Source organism: Phyllostomus hastatus, unplaced genomic scaffold (genome assembly GCF_019186645.2).
Source record: "Phyllostomus hastatus isolate PE091 unplaced genomic scaffold, TTU_PhHast_1.1 phas_contig_40, whole genome shotgun sequence".
Classification (NCBI taxonomy): domain Eukaryota; kingdom Metazoa; phylum Chordata; class Mammalia; order Chiroptera; family Phyllostomidae; genus Phyllostomus; species Phyllostomus hastatus.
This window is the reverse complement of record NW_025333872.1, coordinates 68,171,878-68,189,986: the sequence shown is the minus strand read 5'-3', so window position 1 is coordinate 68,189,986 and position 18,109 is coordinate 68,171,878. Positions and strand designations below refer to the sequence as shown.

Genomic DNA, 18,109 nt, shown 5'->3' with positions numbered 1-18,109 from the left:
AAGGGCTCACTTTTCTCCACATCCTCACCAGCACTTGTTGTTTGTTAATTTATTGATGAAATCCACTCTGACAGATGTGAGATAGTATCTCATTGTGGTTTTGATTTGCATTTCTGTGATGATTAGTGATGTCGAGCATCTTTTTCATATGTCTGTTGGCCTTCCATATGTCCTCTTTAGAGAAGTCTTTATTCAGGTCCTTTGTCCATATTTTAATTGGTTGCTTGTTTTTTGAGTGTTGAGTTTTGTCAGTACTTTATAAATTTTGGATATTAACTCCTTATCAGATGTATTGGCAAATATATTCTCCCATTCTGTGGGCTGTCTTTTTATTTTGTTGATGATTTCCTTTGCTGTGCAAAAACATTTTAGCTTGAATACTTTCCTTCCTTCTACCTACTTTGGGCTTTGTTTGTTGTTCTTTTTCAAGTTCCTTTAAGTGTAAAGTTAGATTGTTTATTTGAGCTTTTTCTTGTTTCTTGAGCTAGACCTGTAATGTTAGGAATTTCCCTCTTAGGATTGATTTCCCAGTATCCCACAGATTTTGGATTGTTGTGTCCTCATTTTCATTTGTTTGGAGGTATCTTTTATTTTTTTCCCTGCTCTTGCTGACCCATTCATTGTTTAATAATATGTTATTGAGCTACCATGTTTTTCCTTGTTTTTCAATGTTCTTCTTGTGATTGATTTCTAGTTTCATAGCATTACAATAAGACAAGATACTTGATGTAATTTCAATCTTCTTAAATTCATTGAGACTTGTTTTGTATCCTATATGTGGCCTTAGAAAACATTCCATGTGTACTTGAAAAGTGTGTATATTCTGCTGCTTTGGGGTGAAATGCTCTGGGGATATCAGTTAAATCCATTTGATCTAATGTGTCATTCAAGGCCACTGTCTCCTTGTTGGTTTTCTGCATGGACGATCTAGCAATTGAAATCAATGAGGTGTTAAAATCCCCAACTATGACTGTACTTCTGTCAAGCTCTCCCTTTATGTCCATCAAGATCTGCTTTATGTATTTATGTGCTCCTATATTTGTGCAGAAATGTTTACTGGGGTTATATCCTCTTGTTAGATTGTTCCCATTATCTTTATACAGTGTCCTTCTTTGTCTCTTACCATAGCCTTTGTTTAAAGTCTGGTTTTTTGGATATAGGGGCTGTTACCCCACCTCTTTTTCTTTTCCATTTGCATGAAATATCTTTTTCCATCCTTTTATTTTTAGTCTGTGTGTATCTCCACCTGAGATGGGTCTCTTAGAGGCATCAAGTTTAGAGTAATGATTCTAAGGATACTCAACAGCATGAAAAAAGATACAGAAACCATAAAAATGGACAAGTCAGAAATAAAAAATGCAGTATCTGAAATAATACACTGAAAGTAATGAGTAATAAGTTAGATGAAGCAGATGACTGAATCAATGACTTGGAAGATGAGGTAGAAATGAATCACCCAGGCAGAGTAGCAAAAAGAAAAAAAGAACTTTTGAAAATGAGGACAGCTTAAGAAACATTTTGGACAACATGAAGTATAACAACATCAATGTCATGGGAATATCAGAAGGAGGAGAGAGTGAGCAAGAGATTGAGAACCTACTTGAAGAAATAATTACCAAAAACTTCCTTAATCTAGTGGAGGAAAAAGATACCCAAGACCAGGAAGCTCAGAGCATCCCAAACAAGTTGGACCCAAGGAGGATTACACCAAAACATACCATAATTAAAATGACAAAGCTTAAAGACAAGGAGAGAATCATAAAAGCCACAAGAGAAAAGCAGTTAGTTACCTACAAGGGAGCACCAGTTAGATGGATATCTGATTACTCAACACAAACATTTCAGGCCTGAAGGGAGTGGCATGAAATATTCAAGGGGGTAAAAACAAGGACCTAAAACCAAGACTAGTTTACCCAGTAAGGCTATCATTTAAAATTAAAGGAGAAATGAGATTCCCAGAGGGAACAAAAAGCTAAAGAATTTGTGAACACCAAATCAGAATTTGTGAACACTGCAACGAATGTTAAAATGCTTGTTTTAAGAAGAAGAAAAAGAGAAAGAAAAAAATAGAGGAAAACAATTTAACAATAAAACAGCACTATATACATATCTATCAATGATCACCTTAAATATAAATAGCTCAAATGTTCCAACCAAAAGAAGGAGGGTAATGAATGTATAAGAAAGCAAAATCAAATGTTTGATGATTCATAGACTATTATGGTTTAATCAATGCTTGTTTTGTGGGTTTCTTTTTTAAAGAATGTAACTTTCTAATTGCTAAATATTTATTTAATTTTTACTCTGTATCTGTTTTCTTTGTAGATGTGGTAAAATATAAGGAATAATTTGCTTTCCATAGAGTTAAGAGAAACACATCAAGGGGTATTATATTATATTATATTTAAGACCTATTACCTTAAAAATTAAAAACAAAATAAATACAGCATTGCATTTCAAATGGAGAAACCATTTCCTCATGATATTATTTTAGGACTTTTGACATCCTTTTCCCTGAGAAACAAATAAACTGTATGTCTTAAAACTTTACTCTCCAGGAACTTTCCCAAGAGAAAAAAAATGAAATAAAACAAAGAAATTTAAAAATACATTAACTGGCAGATGGTGCCAAGGAAAGACCTGCACCTAGAGGAGCTCAGGGTCCTTGATGGAACAGAGACATTGATAATCAGTTTATGACAATGGGTGCTGGGGTTTCGAGAAAAAAACCTTTTATAAGAATCCATGATTTTTTTGTTCTTATTGCTGGTAGTGAACATTTAAGTAAAGTTAGGCTACCTTTCCCCTCAAAGTGAGTATTGAAAAGGTGTAATATAGTAAGAACATTCCTTGAGGTAATTCTATTGGGATTTTAACTTTGGCATCTTGTTTTGTCACATGGTTCTTAATTATGAATAGTGAGTATTTTGCCAAAACTATCTGCAGAGACAAGTTTGGGATTATTATAAAGTCCCTGAGATCTAATTTTGATATCAAAGATAGTGAATTTAATTTTATAAGTCCACATTGATAAAACTTTATCTCTTCTTGAAGTTAATTAGTTTTTAATGAAACTTTAAACAACCCCAGCAGAGGACTAGCCAGGATTTCCATTTTTTAGACAATTTCATTTATACTTTACACCTGGGATTTGCTTTTTATAGCTTTCTAACTTTTAAAATGCTCATTCACTTTTTGGTTCTGCATTATTAAACTTATATAAATATGGAAAATTAATAAGTTTGCAACAATATTAGATATCAGAAGTAAGCTACCTTGGAAATGTGTCTGCAAACTTAAATAAGCACGAGATAAAATTGAACAAGGACTCTGTAAATATAAATGTTAGTAGTATTTTTCTTAATTGATGTGTCTGTGTTTCTTAGGTTAAAGACTTGTTTTAAAAGAATATAATTACATGTAACTAAAGTACACTTTTGTCATCATAAAAGCATAACCTATTTTTATTGATATACATACCTGCATTGAAAATTTTCAAGGATTTTAGAAAGCCAGTATCTCCAAACAAGTATGTAATTCCCATTTGAAAGAATATTTTACTTTTTAAGATAATCATGTGACTATTAGTGGGTCAGTGTGTTATAAAATGATAACATAGCCAAAAGAATTAATTTTCTTAAATTCTCATTATATGGAATATATGAATTATTATATAAAGATAATAGATTCACTATTGCTTCAGCTCTATGTAATATTATTTAACTTGTCCCATGTTTATTATAATAGTTACTTTTAAATCTTATTGGTTATTTTCACAATCTCCTTTTGTTTATCCTCATTTATTAATCCATATTTTATTTCTTAAAACATTTCATATATATTTAAAATTTTGAGTAAAAAATTTCAATATGTGAAGTTCTTTGTGATATAAACTTGTTGTTTTGTTGTTTCTTCAGACTCACACTCATGATGACCTCAGATGATATTCATCTGAGAACATATTGCTGTATGTTCTCAGATTCTTTCGGGGCAGTTTTATTTTTATCGCACCATCACTGACATAACAAAAGACATCTTCATCCTAACTTTGCTCCTTGCACACGTAGTGCCTGAATTCCAGTTTTCACACAGGCACTTGTCTGCAGGTTGACTTCATCTTTCATGTATCAAGAGGGCCTTTCCCATTTTGGAGCAGAAGGAGAGATTCCACAGAGTTCCTTCACCTTTGAGCCCAGCACCGCTGCCACTGTCTGACTGTGCCGTTGTTATGTGTCCTATTATCAGAAGTTTGAGTGTCCAAGAGTGATTTTGTAATGCTACCCACAAGTCTTATCTTAACCAAGGTTCATAGTTTCCTTTGTAAGTGAAAAAGTAAACTCTCTGATGTCCTACTTCCAGGCAATTGTATCAACCTACATTTGTTATTAAAACTTTAGGCAGTCTTTCATAATAGAATCCCAAATTTAACCTTCTTTAGAACAAAACCCTTCTCAGTTAACACATATATGCATAAACATTCAAAAAAGGAAAATGTGTCTTTCTGTAGTGTACCAATTAAATGTGATTTCAGGAGATACATATACCAATAATTGTTTTTTAAAATGTCTGATTTTGTTTGTTTTGTTGGAGGTTCTTTGCTGGGGTGGAATATTGGTGAAGATCACTTGCTAGAAGAGAATGTTGATGAATACTAACACTGTAGTTTTTATTAAAAACAAATTGGCACCAAATTAATAATAGACACACCAAAGATATTATAGGGTAGCATCAGATAGGTACACTGACTTCAGAAGGTTGGGTTCTAATCATGACTTAAAAGCTGTATAAACTTGGGATTTTACTAAACATTTCTATGCTTAGTAGCCTTATTTTTTCAAAGTGGGTAATAATAATAAAAAATTGGGGGCAGCCCTGGCTCTGTGGCTCAGTGGATGGAGCGCTGGCCTGCAGACTGAAAAGTCACCAGTTTGATTCCCAGTGAGAGCGCATGCCTAGGTTGTGAGCCAGGTCCCCAGTCGGGGGTGTGCAAGAGCCAACTGATTTATGTTTCTCTCCCACATGTTTCCCTCCCTCCTTCCTTTCCACTGTCTCTAAAACAAATATATAAATAAAATATTTAAAAAAGAAATTTGGGGTAGGTTAAGTAAGGTAAAATGTGCATAAATAATGATTTGTGCATAATTAGTGATTATTAATTGGCACTTGTGAGAATAATGATGATAATGATAGTGATGGTGATAGTGATGATTATGGCATAATACTGGGTTACTTCCCTAGTTAAGAACATGTTTTTCTTATTAAGCTTTTGCGTCAAAATAAATAAAATCATAAGATAAAATCATAATAAGAACATCTCATTTATTTTAAGGTAGACTTAAAACCCTCCTACTTTTTGAATTAAGAGTGAATAAATCATGGAGATTTTGTTACAGAAGAAAATAAAATGAAGCAGTTACTTTTGACTGAAATCTGTTGAATAAAACCCCTTCTGATCACTCCCTTTGCTAGCACCTAGAGAAAGTCTGTGTAGAAGGTGCATTAGGTGGAAAGTTGGTCACTACTGATTATTAGTCTTTGGAAACCAGCAATGTGTCCTCATTCATTTACTGGTGATGTTAAGTTGCTCTGACATTGCCCTTAAGACAGTGGTGTCTTATCCGCAGAGTGACGGGACAGGCACATATTTGTTGAATATCACTGGCTTCACTGTGAGCAAAATTCCAATGTAAACTGTCTCTACAAACTTTATTATTCACAGTATTTCAAGAATTCTGTGACTAGTGCTCAGTGTACCAGTTAATTTTCTTTAAAATTCATGACTATGTTAAATACCAGCATGTATAGAAGACTTTCACACCTGAGAACTAAAATAAAGTGGCTGTCAGCTGTTGCTTTGAACTACTGCGAATCCCCAGGACTTCATGAAAAATAAAAACAAACTTTTAGAGTGCAATATCTCATCATAGTATTTACACATAATCCAGCAATCAGTTGAGAAAATAATTTGGAGTTGTTGGTATTTCTGCAAAGACAAAGTGGTGCAGAGAATTAGATAAAGAAAGAGGAATAACAAAGAATACAAAAATCCATACTTTACCTTTGTATCTGTGCATAAGAACTCCAGATGTTTACCTGAGTGTTTCTTGAAACTCTGCACAAATCAGAATAGGTTGCTAATGGACTTAAATGTACAGCAACTTCTGGTACAGTACCTTCATGCATTATTTAGGAAGTTTTTATTTATTTATCATGTTTGCTAAGAATATGCAGAGCAGACTAGATGCTACACAGAACATTTTATCTTAAAAATGAGAAAAATAAAATTAACAATCTATGCCATCAATGTGGATTCTTTAAAATGCTCCTTCTTTCCAAATTACAAGTTCTTTTCATCTTTATCCTTATTTTACCTAACACTACCCTCCCGAGATTTTCTAAGAATACTAGTGCTTCTTAGAAAATCATATCCTCTTTGACTCTATCCCTTCATACCTCCCTTAATCCTTGCTCCTCAATCATGTATCTTCAGGTCTTACTCGCAGAAATCCTCCTCCCTTTGCCTACTTTCTCATGTAAAATTCTTACTCGTTTGCTTACTGAATCTGTTCTGCTTTTGCTCTGCTTTCATTTATAATCACAGTTCTGAAAAAAGGTTTGCACAAATTCTTCACCACCTCTTTGGGCTTTAACTATATGCAACTTCAATATTACACCCTGACATTTTCCTCAAATAAGGTATGTGCTTCAAACTCAGTGAAGACCTCTAACATGCAAAGCTTAATTACCTTTTCTTAATTATCCTCCATTCTCAGCCACTTGGCTGTAATCAACATTGTTGGTCTACCACCAGTTTTGAAATATTTTCCTCTCCTGGCTCTGATAATACTGAACTTTCTATTTTATTTTGTTTTTTAGTATTGGGATTCTGCTGCACATTTTTCCCCAGAGACAGCCCTTGCATTCTCAGCTTTCTTTCCTACTATTCTGCACTCTTCCTTGTCTGAGTCATCCAAACTTGCTGGCTACCTCTCTGTGGATAAGACCTCAAACTATTCTTAAATCTAACCTGCCTTCTCAGTGATTTCTCTCATTCTTCCTTTTCTATTGATAGACAAAGTTTTCCAATATTTCCAATTGATTAGGCCATTTATATAACAAATGTTCAATAATTATTCATGGCAAATTTAGAATAAATTCTACATTTCTTAACCTGGGGGTCTAGAGACTCTATCCCTATGATTCAGGCTTAAACTACATTTTAAATATTTTTCTATAATCATTTTTTATACCTATCACAGGTTTCAACCCAAATTATTTCCATGTTCCTAGCATTTCTCATCCAAAACTTTGGTTTTGACATTCTCCTTGGCTGGAATATTCTTCCCACCCCATTGTAAATGAACCTTCAAAGTCCATTGCCAGTGGTAAAGATTCCAAAACAAACAAACAAACAAACAAACAAACAAACAAACAATCTTTGATCTCCATAGGAGGAAGTGACCATTCCACGCTGGAAACATTTCTCATTTATTCTGACAACTGGAACATACCACCTTGACGTCTGTAGTGTCTTATATCTGTGTGAGCACATGTCCAGTTTCTCCACTTGACTGCCAACGACTTCCTGGTAGCATGGGTTTCTTTGTGGTTCTTTCAGGGCACATGGCAAAGTGCTTCTTTGCATGTGGAGATAGACTAGTTTAGTTAAAATCACAAGGGTCTAGAAGTTGAGGAAAATTAGCTTTCTATCTTCTTCTAACACTTTTTAAAATGTATTGCTTGAAGGGAAATTCTTTTTCAATTTCTTTAACCTCAAGCTTCTCTGGTAAAATGGAGATTATTCTGCCTGTTTAATAGGTTTATTGTGAGTCTTGAGTGAAAACATGTGAAACACCTAAAAGACTACACGGCACAGAAAGAGAGCTCATTGTAATTATTATAGCTGAAAAGTAGCTATTCCTTAAATGAATAAATTACAGGAAAACTTTAAGTTAATTTTCAGTTTGACTGTAAAACTAGAATTTGGAGGAAAAGGAAGCTAAGGCTTTTATTCTACCCATATTTATTTCCCCAGGGATAACAAATAGATCCAGAGAATGGGTGTCTTAGTTTTAAGTGTGCTATAATCTACAAAATAGATTATAAAATAAAATGCATATTTTTCTGTGCAAAGGCCTGTATCATTTTAATTTTGTCAACATCTCCCACAGACATTACCAGATTCTTATTACACACTTAAAATATTTTAATTGATTTACCTACAACTCTCACATGATTATATATATATATATATATATATATATATATATATATATATATACTAGTTACTTCAAAATACCATGTAACCATTTATACTCTACCTTTATTTATAGCTGTTTATTGGACAGTTTAAAACCATGGTCATTTAATCCAGTGTTTAACTGAGTTATGTCTATATTTAAATCAATTAGAAAACTAATCAGGTTAAAACTTTAATAATTCACTGTAGGAAAAAAAAGGATAGTAATTTTGTTTCTACTTTCCAGTTTTTCTTTCACATAATAATATCTCTTCTTAAAGATCACCTTTCTTTCTTATTTGAGAAAATTTGCATACTGACCTATTTTACCTCTTTTCTGTTTATTTGTGAACAGCTGGAATGTAAAATATGAATAAATAATGTAAAACTGACTCTTTTCCAGAATGCTAAAAAGTTGATATAAAGATTTAAAGATCATTTAATTATATATTGTGTTAGAATTATCTCTGACTTATAATTACTTTCACATTATTCAACAATGTACTTTTAAGTAGAATTCACAAGAGACCAAGCAATGTACATAGTGCATCTTAAGGGTCATTGTTTCTATATTTAAACTTTAGTTCATCTTTTAATGTCTTTTAATTGTCTTTGCAATTGTCAAATATTGGTCTATTAATGAAGTATGTCAATGGATATTCCCCTCTTGCCCTACATTGTGTACAAGAATCCATTTACCTCAAATTCTTCAAATTCCAAAAGTGATAGTGGTTTTGAAGAGGAGACTTAGGAGTCGAAGGAAGAGGGGGACTTTTGGGAAGGCCACTGCAGGCCCTCCTTGTTTTAGCCACCCATTGCCAGCCTGCTAGCCATAGTCCTGGCATGGCATTCATTCCTCCCCCTGCTCTGAATCAGAGACGTGTCCTTAGTCTCTGGAGGTTCTTGTTTGTGGAGGCACTAGATGCTGATTTTACAAGTTAATAGATCCTGTGACTCTTAAAATCCATTAAATACTATACTTTCTCTTGAGAAATCTGAAAAATAGACTTTTTTTTACTCTCTAGAAGATTTTGAAGATGTTCCAGCTTCAAAGAATGCTAAAGGTAAGCTTATTATCTTAAGTTCACTTATGAATTTTTTCCTCAAGACCATATTTCAACTGCCTGTTTTATTTTAGTATTCTTGACCTAGCACTTACCTTTACCTAAGCAATGTCTATGTGATAGACCTTTTTTAAACAAACAGCTTTTTCCATTGTCTGTGTGTATGTATCTGCATATATTGAAGTTACTAGCTGTACATTGATTTATTTACAAGTAATTATTAGAAGCATTGATTCACCAATCTGCTTGCAAGAACAATATTTCAAAATGATTATATCACCAAGGATTAGGAGGATATTATTTGACAGCAGGAGAAGCACATAAATGTTCAAATATGAGTTTGACATATTTTTATTAAGAAAAATTAAGATAACTTGACTATATTAACAGCAATATAATAACGAAAAGAGGAAAGGAAGGAATGAAAGGAGGAAGTGAAAGGAAGAAAGCCTCAAACCTCAGAAAAATCTTATACAATGAGATGCATGATCTTGAGTGAGTCTTTCCAGGACTAAATTTCTTTATCTTTATTGCAAAGGTTTCAACTAATCTGATGCATTGTTCTCCCATCAAGATTTCCCTGACTTCCTAGTTTGGCTTGTTATATAACACATATTTTCTATTCTACTTCTCAACTTGCCTGTAGATAATAAAAGTTTGCCTAAGAGTTGTTCTTGCCATGAAAATGTAAATTCTGTGGCAGTGCCCAGAATTAATTAACAGTGTAGAAAATAGTTCTTTGAGAAAAGACACAAGGTACCTGAGTACCTGAGTCTTTTGAAAAATAATTTATACTTGTCTTAAGACAAATTATTGAGTACTGACTTTTAAATATTTTAAGCAATTGAATTATTAAGAAAAACAACTCTTAATATGTTTTTGACTTCTAAACCACTGCTTTTCAAATTATTTTATACATGAATGACCTCACAGTCTTTTTAAAATGAAGTAAGTCTGAGTTGGTATGTAAGAACTACATTTGTATCAATTTCCCAAATAATGGTGAAACTACTGGTACACGGATCACACTTTGAGAAGAAAGGTTCTTAAACTCATTTAGAATTTGATAAAATATAAAACCTAACTGTGGCAGATACCGGCCAGCAGTATCCATCTTTGCTACAGATGCTTGTCGAAATACAAGAAAAACATACACAGACACAACCAGGTCCTGTGGGGAAATAGGGAGAGCAGGGCCACTCTCTCTAGTGGAGAGCATGCCATATCCATTCCCAAAGATGATTTTTATTGAGAATACAGACTTAGTTTGTGGATTCACAGTCTGGCAGAAAAGATCAAAAGAAGTAGGTGACTTACAAAGGTGCAGGCAGAACCCCCTCTGTGATTCTGAGAAGAGGTTTGGGGTTTTAACATTTGAAAGGAGTAACAGAACTCAAAGGGCAGTTTTGGTTTACTGTCTATGCCTTTAGATTCTAATCTAATAACATTCTCCAGCAAACAGATCTCATAGGATCTTGCATATTCTATGTCCCAGGCCTAATTACCCCAGGGGTTTGCTGTTTCTGATCTGGGCTGCACCGCTCCTGCTATTTCCGCAGGCCTGAGTTAACAGAGAAGACAAAGGCAGCCAGGAGATCTTGGATTTCTCACAAGGACTCAGGCTTTGACAAAGCCTAGGGGGCAGGGGTTGATGTCAGTCACCCCTTCATATCCACAGCCCTGAGTCTCTCTCCTTAGGGCATTCCCACATGATCGTGTCTGTCTTAGATTCATTCTCTTAGAAAATTGTTACCCGTCATTGACTGCCAATCATGCAATGAGAGCCAGGCATTAGAACAGGCAGCATTCATGCCAGGGAAATAAGTTGTGTCTCTTTAGTGGCTTCTGGTCCAGAGGTCTTTCACTCAGCCTAAGTCATGGGGGTTATAGCTTCCTGAGACCAGGCAGGGCAGTCCTCAACACCTAACTTTAGATGAAACACATACACACACATACTCACATCTGAACATTTCGGATTTTACAGGAACCCCACCCGCAAAGCCAAGGAGACCATCTAAGAACCTCTAACCAGGAGAAAAATTATCCACCACTAGATAAACACATGGTACATATCACAACAGCAAACAGAGCCCTTGCTTCAGATAAGAAAAGGAAAGGATTCAGAATTCCAGCCTGCTATTGTTATTTTTTTCATGGTGAGGGTAATCACTGAAAATGCGTGGCTTCCCAAATCTAGAATTATTTTGACTAAAGTGATCATTTTACAACCAGATTCTACACTTACCACATTACAACTCTGAACATCAAAGCTGTGTTTTAAGAAAGAAAAGAGGTCTATAGCTCTCACCCACCAGTATCCAACATATCAGTAACAGTTTCCTATTTGAACAGTTGCCTGTAGCATGCTACACTTTTCTTTCATTGGCTCCTCTTCTATCACTGCCTCTTAGCCATCAAAGTCCATAGTACAAGGCTGAACATAGTCTGAGTGAGAATCTAAAGTATACTGTAAGAAGGGCAAGTAGTTCCTGTGCCTTTTTGTACTGCTGAGATATTTACAGTCCCCTACATATTTGTTATGTAATAGCTGTAAATGTAAAAGTCACATTCTTTCATATTTTTGATCCACTAGAAGAAGCTGAAGATGTGTCTTCCACAAAGAAGCAAAAAAGTAAGTTTACAATTAGATTAAAACTTTTAAATGAATCTATATTAAAGATGGTAAATATAAATTGAAACTGAAAACTCTCTGAAGAAAAGTATTAGAATAAAAAGATTTTTAGCACAGACCTGAAGAAGAGCATGAAGAATAAAAATGGGTCATCTATATTTCAAAGAGAAGGTCATCACCTTTTGAGTCAGGCAAGAGGCACAAATTTGGAGGAATTAAAAAGTAATGACTTGTGTGGCATTTCCTGTAAACCATTCTACACAGCTCTTATCCTGAGTACTTCCGCTGAATCTGTGCTTAAATGTGTGTTACAGTCCACTTTATAAAAAAGTCAGTCAAAGTGATATGCTGAACTTTTTGTACATCAAAAAGAAAATAATAGGTCTAGGTCATCAATTGAAAGTTCTTTTTGATTTCTTTAGATATATGGTAGGCTCTTAATATTCCATTTTGGGGATCGTTGATTTTGTAATGCAATCAATATTCACATGCAATTACAAAATTTAGTATCCAAGATTCTCATTATTCCACTACTTCCAAATTAGACATTTTGCTTCAGATGGTAAAGCAATGTCATCTGAATACCAATTTTCAATTCACATATGCATTAAAATTGTTGCTGGACAGGCAGAATAAAAGAATTAATTTTAAAAATAGGTATAATTAGAGCTTGTTTTACATAATGTTTTAAAGTAAAGAATAGACATTTATCTTAGGAAATGATGTCACTGTTCTCTGGGTTCTACAAAGCTTCTTGAAGGTGTTTCTGTGGGAAATTACAAAAATGTCTTCTACATTAACAAATGCCTTCTACTCTACATAGTATGTGATTTGTTGAATAAATGTTAAGTGCCTACTATGCCCCAAGCTCTGTTTAGATATTAGAAATACTTATTATAACCATTCAAATTACTGAGTCGTGAGAAATATAGGAAAACAATCAGTCTTAACACTTTTAGATATTGTTGCAAAATACACAAAGTTGATCTAGGCATGTTTCTGATTTATACAGCAACACTTCCCCCATTGTTTACCTACTGGTAATAATTTGTGATTATCTCACATAAACACTTAAAATGTATTTCATAAATACGAGGGGTACCCAAAAGAAAACAGAATTATCTTAGGACAGAAGGCCCCTTGTGGTATAGGCTTCCTGCACTAGGTGAGTGTTCTAGGAGCCCATCTGTATCAGTGCACCAGCTCGCATTGTGAGAGGCTGCATTCAGTGTCAGTGAGATGTTTTGAAGTCTCTCTTTCAACACATTTGATCATTTCATGAGGGGTGATTTTCGAGTGCACCTGCCCACACCGCACTGAGTGTTCAGCAGTTTTCAACCCAAAATGGCAAAACTCCCCTGCCTACCCTCCCTATTCACCAGATCTTGCCCGAGCAACATTTTTGTTTGTTTCTCTGGTTGAAAAAGACCTCAAAGGGAAATGTTTTGCCAATGTGGAAGAGGTAAAGCAAAAATATAAAACAGCAGAAGCACTAAAAGGCATCAAAATCAACAAGTTCAAAAACTGTTTTGAGCAGTGGAAGAAATGTCTCAATAGATGTATTGCATCAAATGGGGAGTGCTTTGAAGTGGCTGAAGTTTAAATATATAAGAATAAATACACAATGTTTTAATAAATAAGTTCTGTTTCTTGGAGTTCCCCTCTTGTAAGTATTAAAGCATAATTTAGTAAGATAGTTAGATGATATCTATGTCAATTTCATGGTTGGGATATTGCATTATGATTTTGCAAAGATGTTTCCATTGGGGGGAAACTGGCTGAGGGACACATGGGTTTCCTCTGCATTATTTGTTGTAATTGTATGTGATTCTTCAGTGATCTCAAAATAAAAAGTTTAATTAAAAACAAACAATTCAATGTTTTTAGTAAAGAGCAGACTTATACATAGTAAAATAATATTTTCTATTTTCATCTTGCTATAAAATAGTCCCATAGCCTGATATCCATGTGCCTTTTATATAAGTTCTAAAATTTGCAGATATAGTGATATTTTTTATTAATGGCCTATTCAACATCAATTAAATAAATGTGTCAGAACAGAACCAATCTCTGACAAGGTTCAGCTAGAAGGTAGCTTGTCTTGGATGAACTCTTCTCCTTTTAGTGAGGGTGCTCCTATTTCTCCTTAATACATGTCTAGCTGTATTGCCCTCCCTCTAGGTAGCCTGTCTACCCCACAAGCTGCCACAACCTTGGTGGTGGGGGCGAGTTGTATCACTACATCTGTTTGGTGCTAGAACAAAATGGGAAATGCTTCTGCATGAGGAGAAGTGAAAAGAAGAATTTTTTTTCTTTCAAGATTTCTCCAAACCATTGTGTTTTCACCATTGAAAACCCAGAGATTAAATAATTAAAGTCAGCTTTCATCCAGAATGATAAAATCAGAATGATTTCTTGCTGCTTCCCTTAGCTTCTCCCTACCCATGCATTTCTTTAGTCTATATTTCTTTTATTTGGCCAGCTTCCACGTATTCCCCACACTACTAGCTTCAGTTGTCATCTTTTTCCTGCCGACCTGCAAAAGGTCTGTGGTTGGTTGGCAGAATGCAAATGAACAGGAGGAAGATACTGAAGAGACAGGAGGTACCCATGATTGTGAAGAGAGGCTAAACTCGTCATCTCTGAAAAGAGCTGCTACCTGGGAGCACCAGCTTCCTGGGCCTGGCGCTCACGTGTGTACCCACTGTGCACACTGCCTCACTGGGCTCTCATTCCTTTCCTGTGCTGCCCTCTGCCTTTAGGCCAGAGCTGCTACCTGCAGACATTGATTTAATGAGTAACTACTTCATCCCAGGAGAGCAACTGCCTCCAGAGTAAGGGCAAGTGGAAAATCTCAAAATTTTAGGAATGACAAGGCTCTCCATGGTATTATTAAAACACTAAAAAATAGTTGGTTACTTTGTATATTGATAAACTCGAGTTTTGAAACCTGTGACTATATGAGTTTTTCTGAATGCTGTATAACATCAATAGATTTCTATAAAGTACTTTGATTTTTTATGCTAGACCATTTTTATTAGCATTTAGTAAGGGCTTCTTATGTTTCAGGAAGTATTTCAAGTGCTGTATGTATATTTACTTATTAATTTCTATATTTCTTTGAGGTTTTTGTTGATGTCTCAGTTTTACACATGAGGAATCCAAGACACAAAGAGGTTTAGTAACGTGCCAGTCATTTCCAAGGCCATCTGGCTATAGAACCCATGTCTGCATGAATTGTACTATACTGCCTGGCTGTGCTTCACCTTTGTTGTGCTTGTTTTAATAAATTATCATGCTCTCTTCCTTAGGCCCCATCAGTTTCTTCCAATGTGTCTACTTGAATGGTTACAATGGCTATGGATTTCAGTTTCCGTTCACTCCTGCACAGCGCCCTGGAGAGAGCTCTGGCCCACCAAGTTCTCCAGGACAGAAGCAACAAGGACAATAGGCAGACATGCATGACCATTATACGGACTTTAAGAACTTCCATTTGTCCACAGTGGGACAGGCAACTGAAATTTAAAAATTGGGAGAATTTCTTTGAAAATATTTTTACTCTTCTGCCTGGTATAGAAAAAAAGTGGGCAAAAGAACTGACTAATAAGCAGACATATTGAAAGGTCTGGAGCTCAAGAATCTGCTATTTGTGTTTGTTGCTGGTGTGGGTATTTATATTATTTTCTATTTCCACTCACTATAGGGTTGTTCACAAATTAATTTGAAGTTTACTTAATAATGGTCTTTTAAATGTAATTGACAAAATTACAAAATCAGATTCCTGATTCAGGTAGATAGATATTTTTAAATGAAAACACAGACTATGCCTTAAGTTTAAAGAGTACAGGAACTTACATAAAAGCTACTGTTTTGTATCATTTAGGTATGGAAGTTCAATTTACTAATAAGTCGATACTTAATAGTTCAATTTTATTTGTGTCTATTTCTATTTTAGTTGTGAATACAGTGTAAGACTGGGTTACAGTTGTACCAAAGAGTGTTGTAGTTTCCTAGTGATGCTCTTTTAGAGCTCAAAAATATCTCTGAACTTCAGACATGACAAGAAGGAATAGAAATGTCTGATGAATCTTTAAGATTTGTCTTGAATTGTAATTAATACATTCACTCTAGTGGAAATACACTACCCAGTTAGGCAGGTCTGGTGAATCATTTGTGTAAAATATAGGCAAATGAGATGTAGAATTTTCAGATTTTTCCAGACTATGTATGTCCTAATGAAAATATCCTTGGGTGAAATTGCAGATCAGTCACTAAATTTGGGTGACAGATGCAAGAGTATTTTTATTTCACTTTAATATAATCCTTCAATGGAATTAAATATTTTCTTTCTCAAAAAGAAAAAATATGAATGTCATCAAACTTGAAGGACTACATTTTAAACATAAGCACATCATGATATGTCTTACTTGATTTTTTAGTAATTGGTTATCAATGCCAATGAAACAAATACCAGTCTTTAACTTACTTGACGACACATCATTGGGAATGACAATTGTGGTTTTGCCATCTTTTGTCTCCCAGTAATATAAACACTTGTGTTCTTTATCACATTTTCCTATCAGCTCTAACAGTCATGCCACTGTGATCTTTTCATGTTTACAGTTGCAACTCAACTTATGTCAGATTAACTCAGGAAATAAATTGAGGGTTTTTTTTCCTAGCATTATACTTACTTTCTGACAAGGTTGCCAGAGTCAATACGAGACAAGGTGATTTATTTCCAAGGACTGCAACTAAGTCCTTTAATTCCAAGATTTACACCACTGGTTTACTAAAATATCATTGACAAGGGCATCAGTAACATGTCTGTTACTAATAGTGGATTTTCAGTGACTTTTGTGGAAGTTATAGGTCTCAGCCACATGCTGATGGACCTAGCTCACAGCACAAAGGCCAACATTACAATGAACCAAGACTAATGACACTCCTTGTGGGGGGCCGAGCAATGTGTACCGTCAGCACTGACCGGGTGATACCATCTTGCAGAGCCCCTTCATGTAGCAATGTAAACTTGTGGGAGGACAGTGGGTAGAGTTTATTGCTCATCTGCTCCTCCAGCTTGTCCAGGTTAGTGAGTAAAGGTAACAGAGAGAAAAGACAACGGTTTTTCTTAGATTTCATAGAACAGAATGATTTAGTCATTCACTCGTTCTTTCTTTCAATGAGTATTTATTGAGCACTTAGTGCACTGTGTTAGGCACTGGACACTATCAGAGAAATATCAGAGATAGATTCTCTTCCCTGTATTATCCTCACACATGTGGCCTTGGCAAATTTACTAAATGTTCTATGCTTGTTTCCCAAAGTGTAAAATAGGAATTTCACAACAACCAACCTGATACACAGGTATACTGTGGACACTAACAACATATCATAATATAAATATGACATCAAAATTAATTCCTAAAATAATACTTTTGGATGTTTTCTCTCTGAGTGCTTTTCTACATATTACTGTTTCTTTCTATCTCATTATAAAAATTACTTGATAAAAATTAAAATATGATAACTTATTATAATTAGAATTTAGACAAATGAATTAGGATTAACTAGTAATAATTAATTATTAATAAAACTTGTTAAGGCTTATCTGCTTAAAGTTACAATGATGATAACATATGAAAAATATGAACAAAACTCTTTTGTTTGTATGGTTCCACCAAATAAAGTATTTCTGGTCCTTTTATGTTTGTGCTTTATATTTTAAAAGGAAAAGATAAATGGTCAAAACACTTTGCCTTCAATAGCTCTCTCATAATTCATGTCACATTGGTCACAGATATGTGAGCATTTAATAATTGTGTTACTTCTCTGTTTTGTCCAAATGATATGAGCTACACAGACAGACCCTCTACTCTGCCGCTTCTTCTACTCCTCGTAGTAGATGAAGGTCCATAGAAAATAAATAACTACCTAAGGTTTTTTATTTATGAAATCATTCAAATGACATAAAGTTTTTTTTGGAATAATGCCCTTGAAAAGCACCTGTATACTGATTCATTCTGATATATCCCTGTCAAAACTTCCCATAGAAATATTTTGGAAACTGAGACTATATATTTAAGGACTTAGATCATTTCCTTGAGTTATTTTACTAGGAAAAAACCCAAGAAGAATAATGAATATTACTGATGATAGAAAATTCAAAGACCT

General features: G+C 34.5%; 1 protein-coding gene across 1 annotated transcript in view; it reads left to right on the top strand.

The window, feature by feature from the left end:
* TRDN (triadin) overlaps positions 1-17,628 on the top strand; it is a 304,890-nt gene extending 287,262 nt beyond the window's left edge. The window contains exons 34-36 of the mRNA XM_045843665.1: positions 9,265-9,303; positions 11,897-11,935; positions 15,247-17,628. Coding sequence (XP_045699621.1) covers positions 9,265-9,303; positions 11,897-11,935; positions 15,247-15,386 — 218 coding nt within the window. The 3' untranslated portion in view covers positions 15,387-17,628. The remainder of the gene's footprint in view (positions 1-9,264; positions 9,304-11,896; positions 11,936-15,246) is intronic.
* Positions 17,629-18,109: the final 481 nt, after the last annotated feature.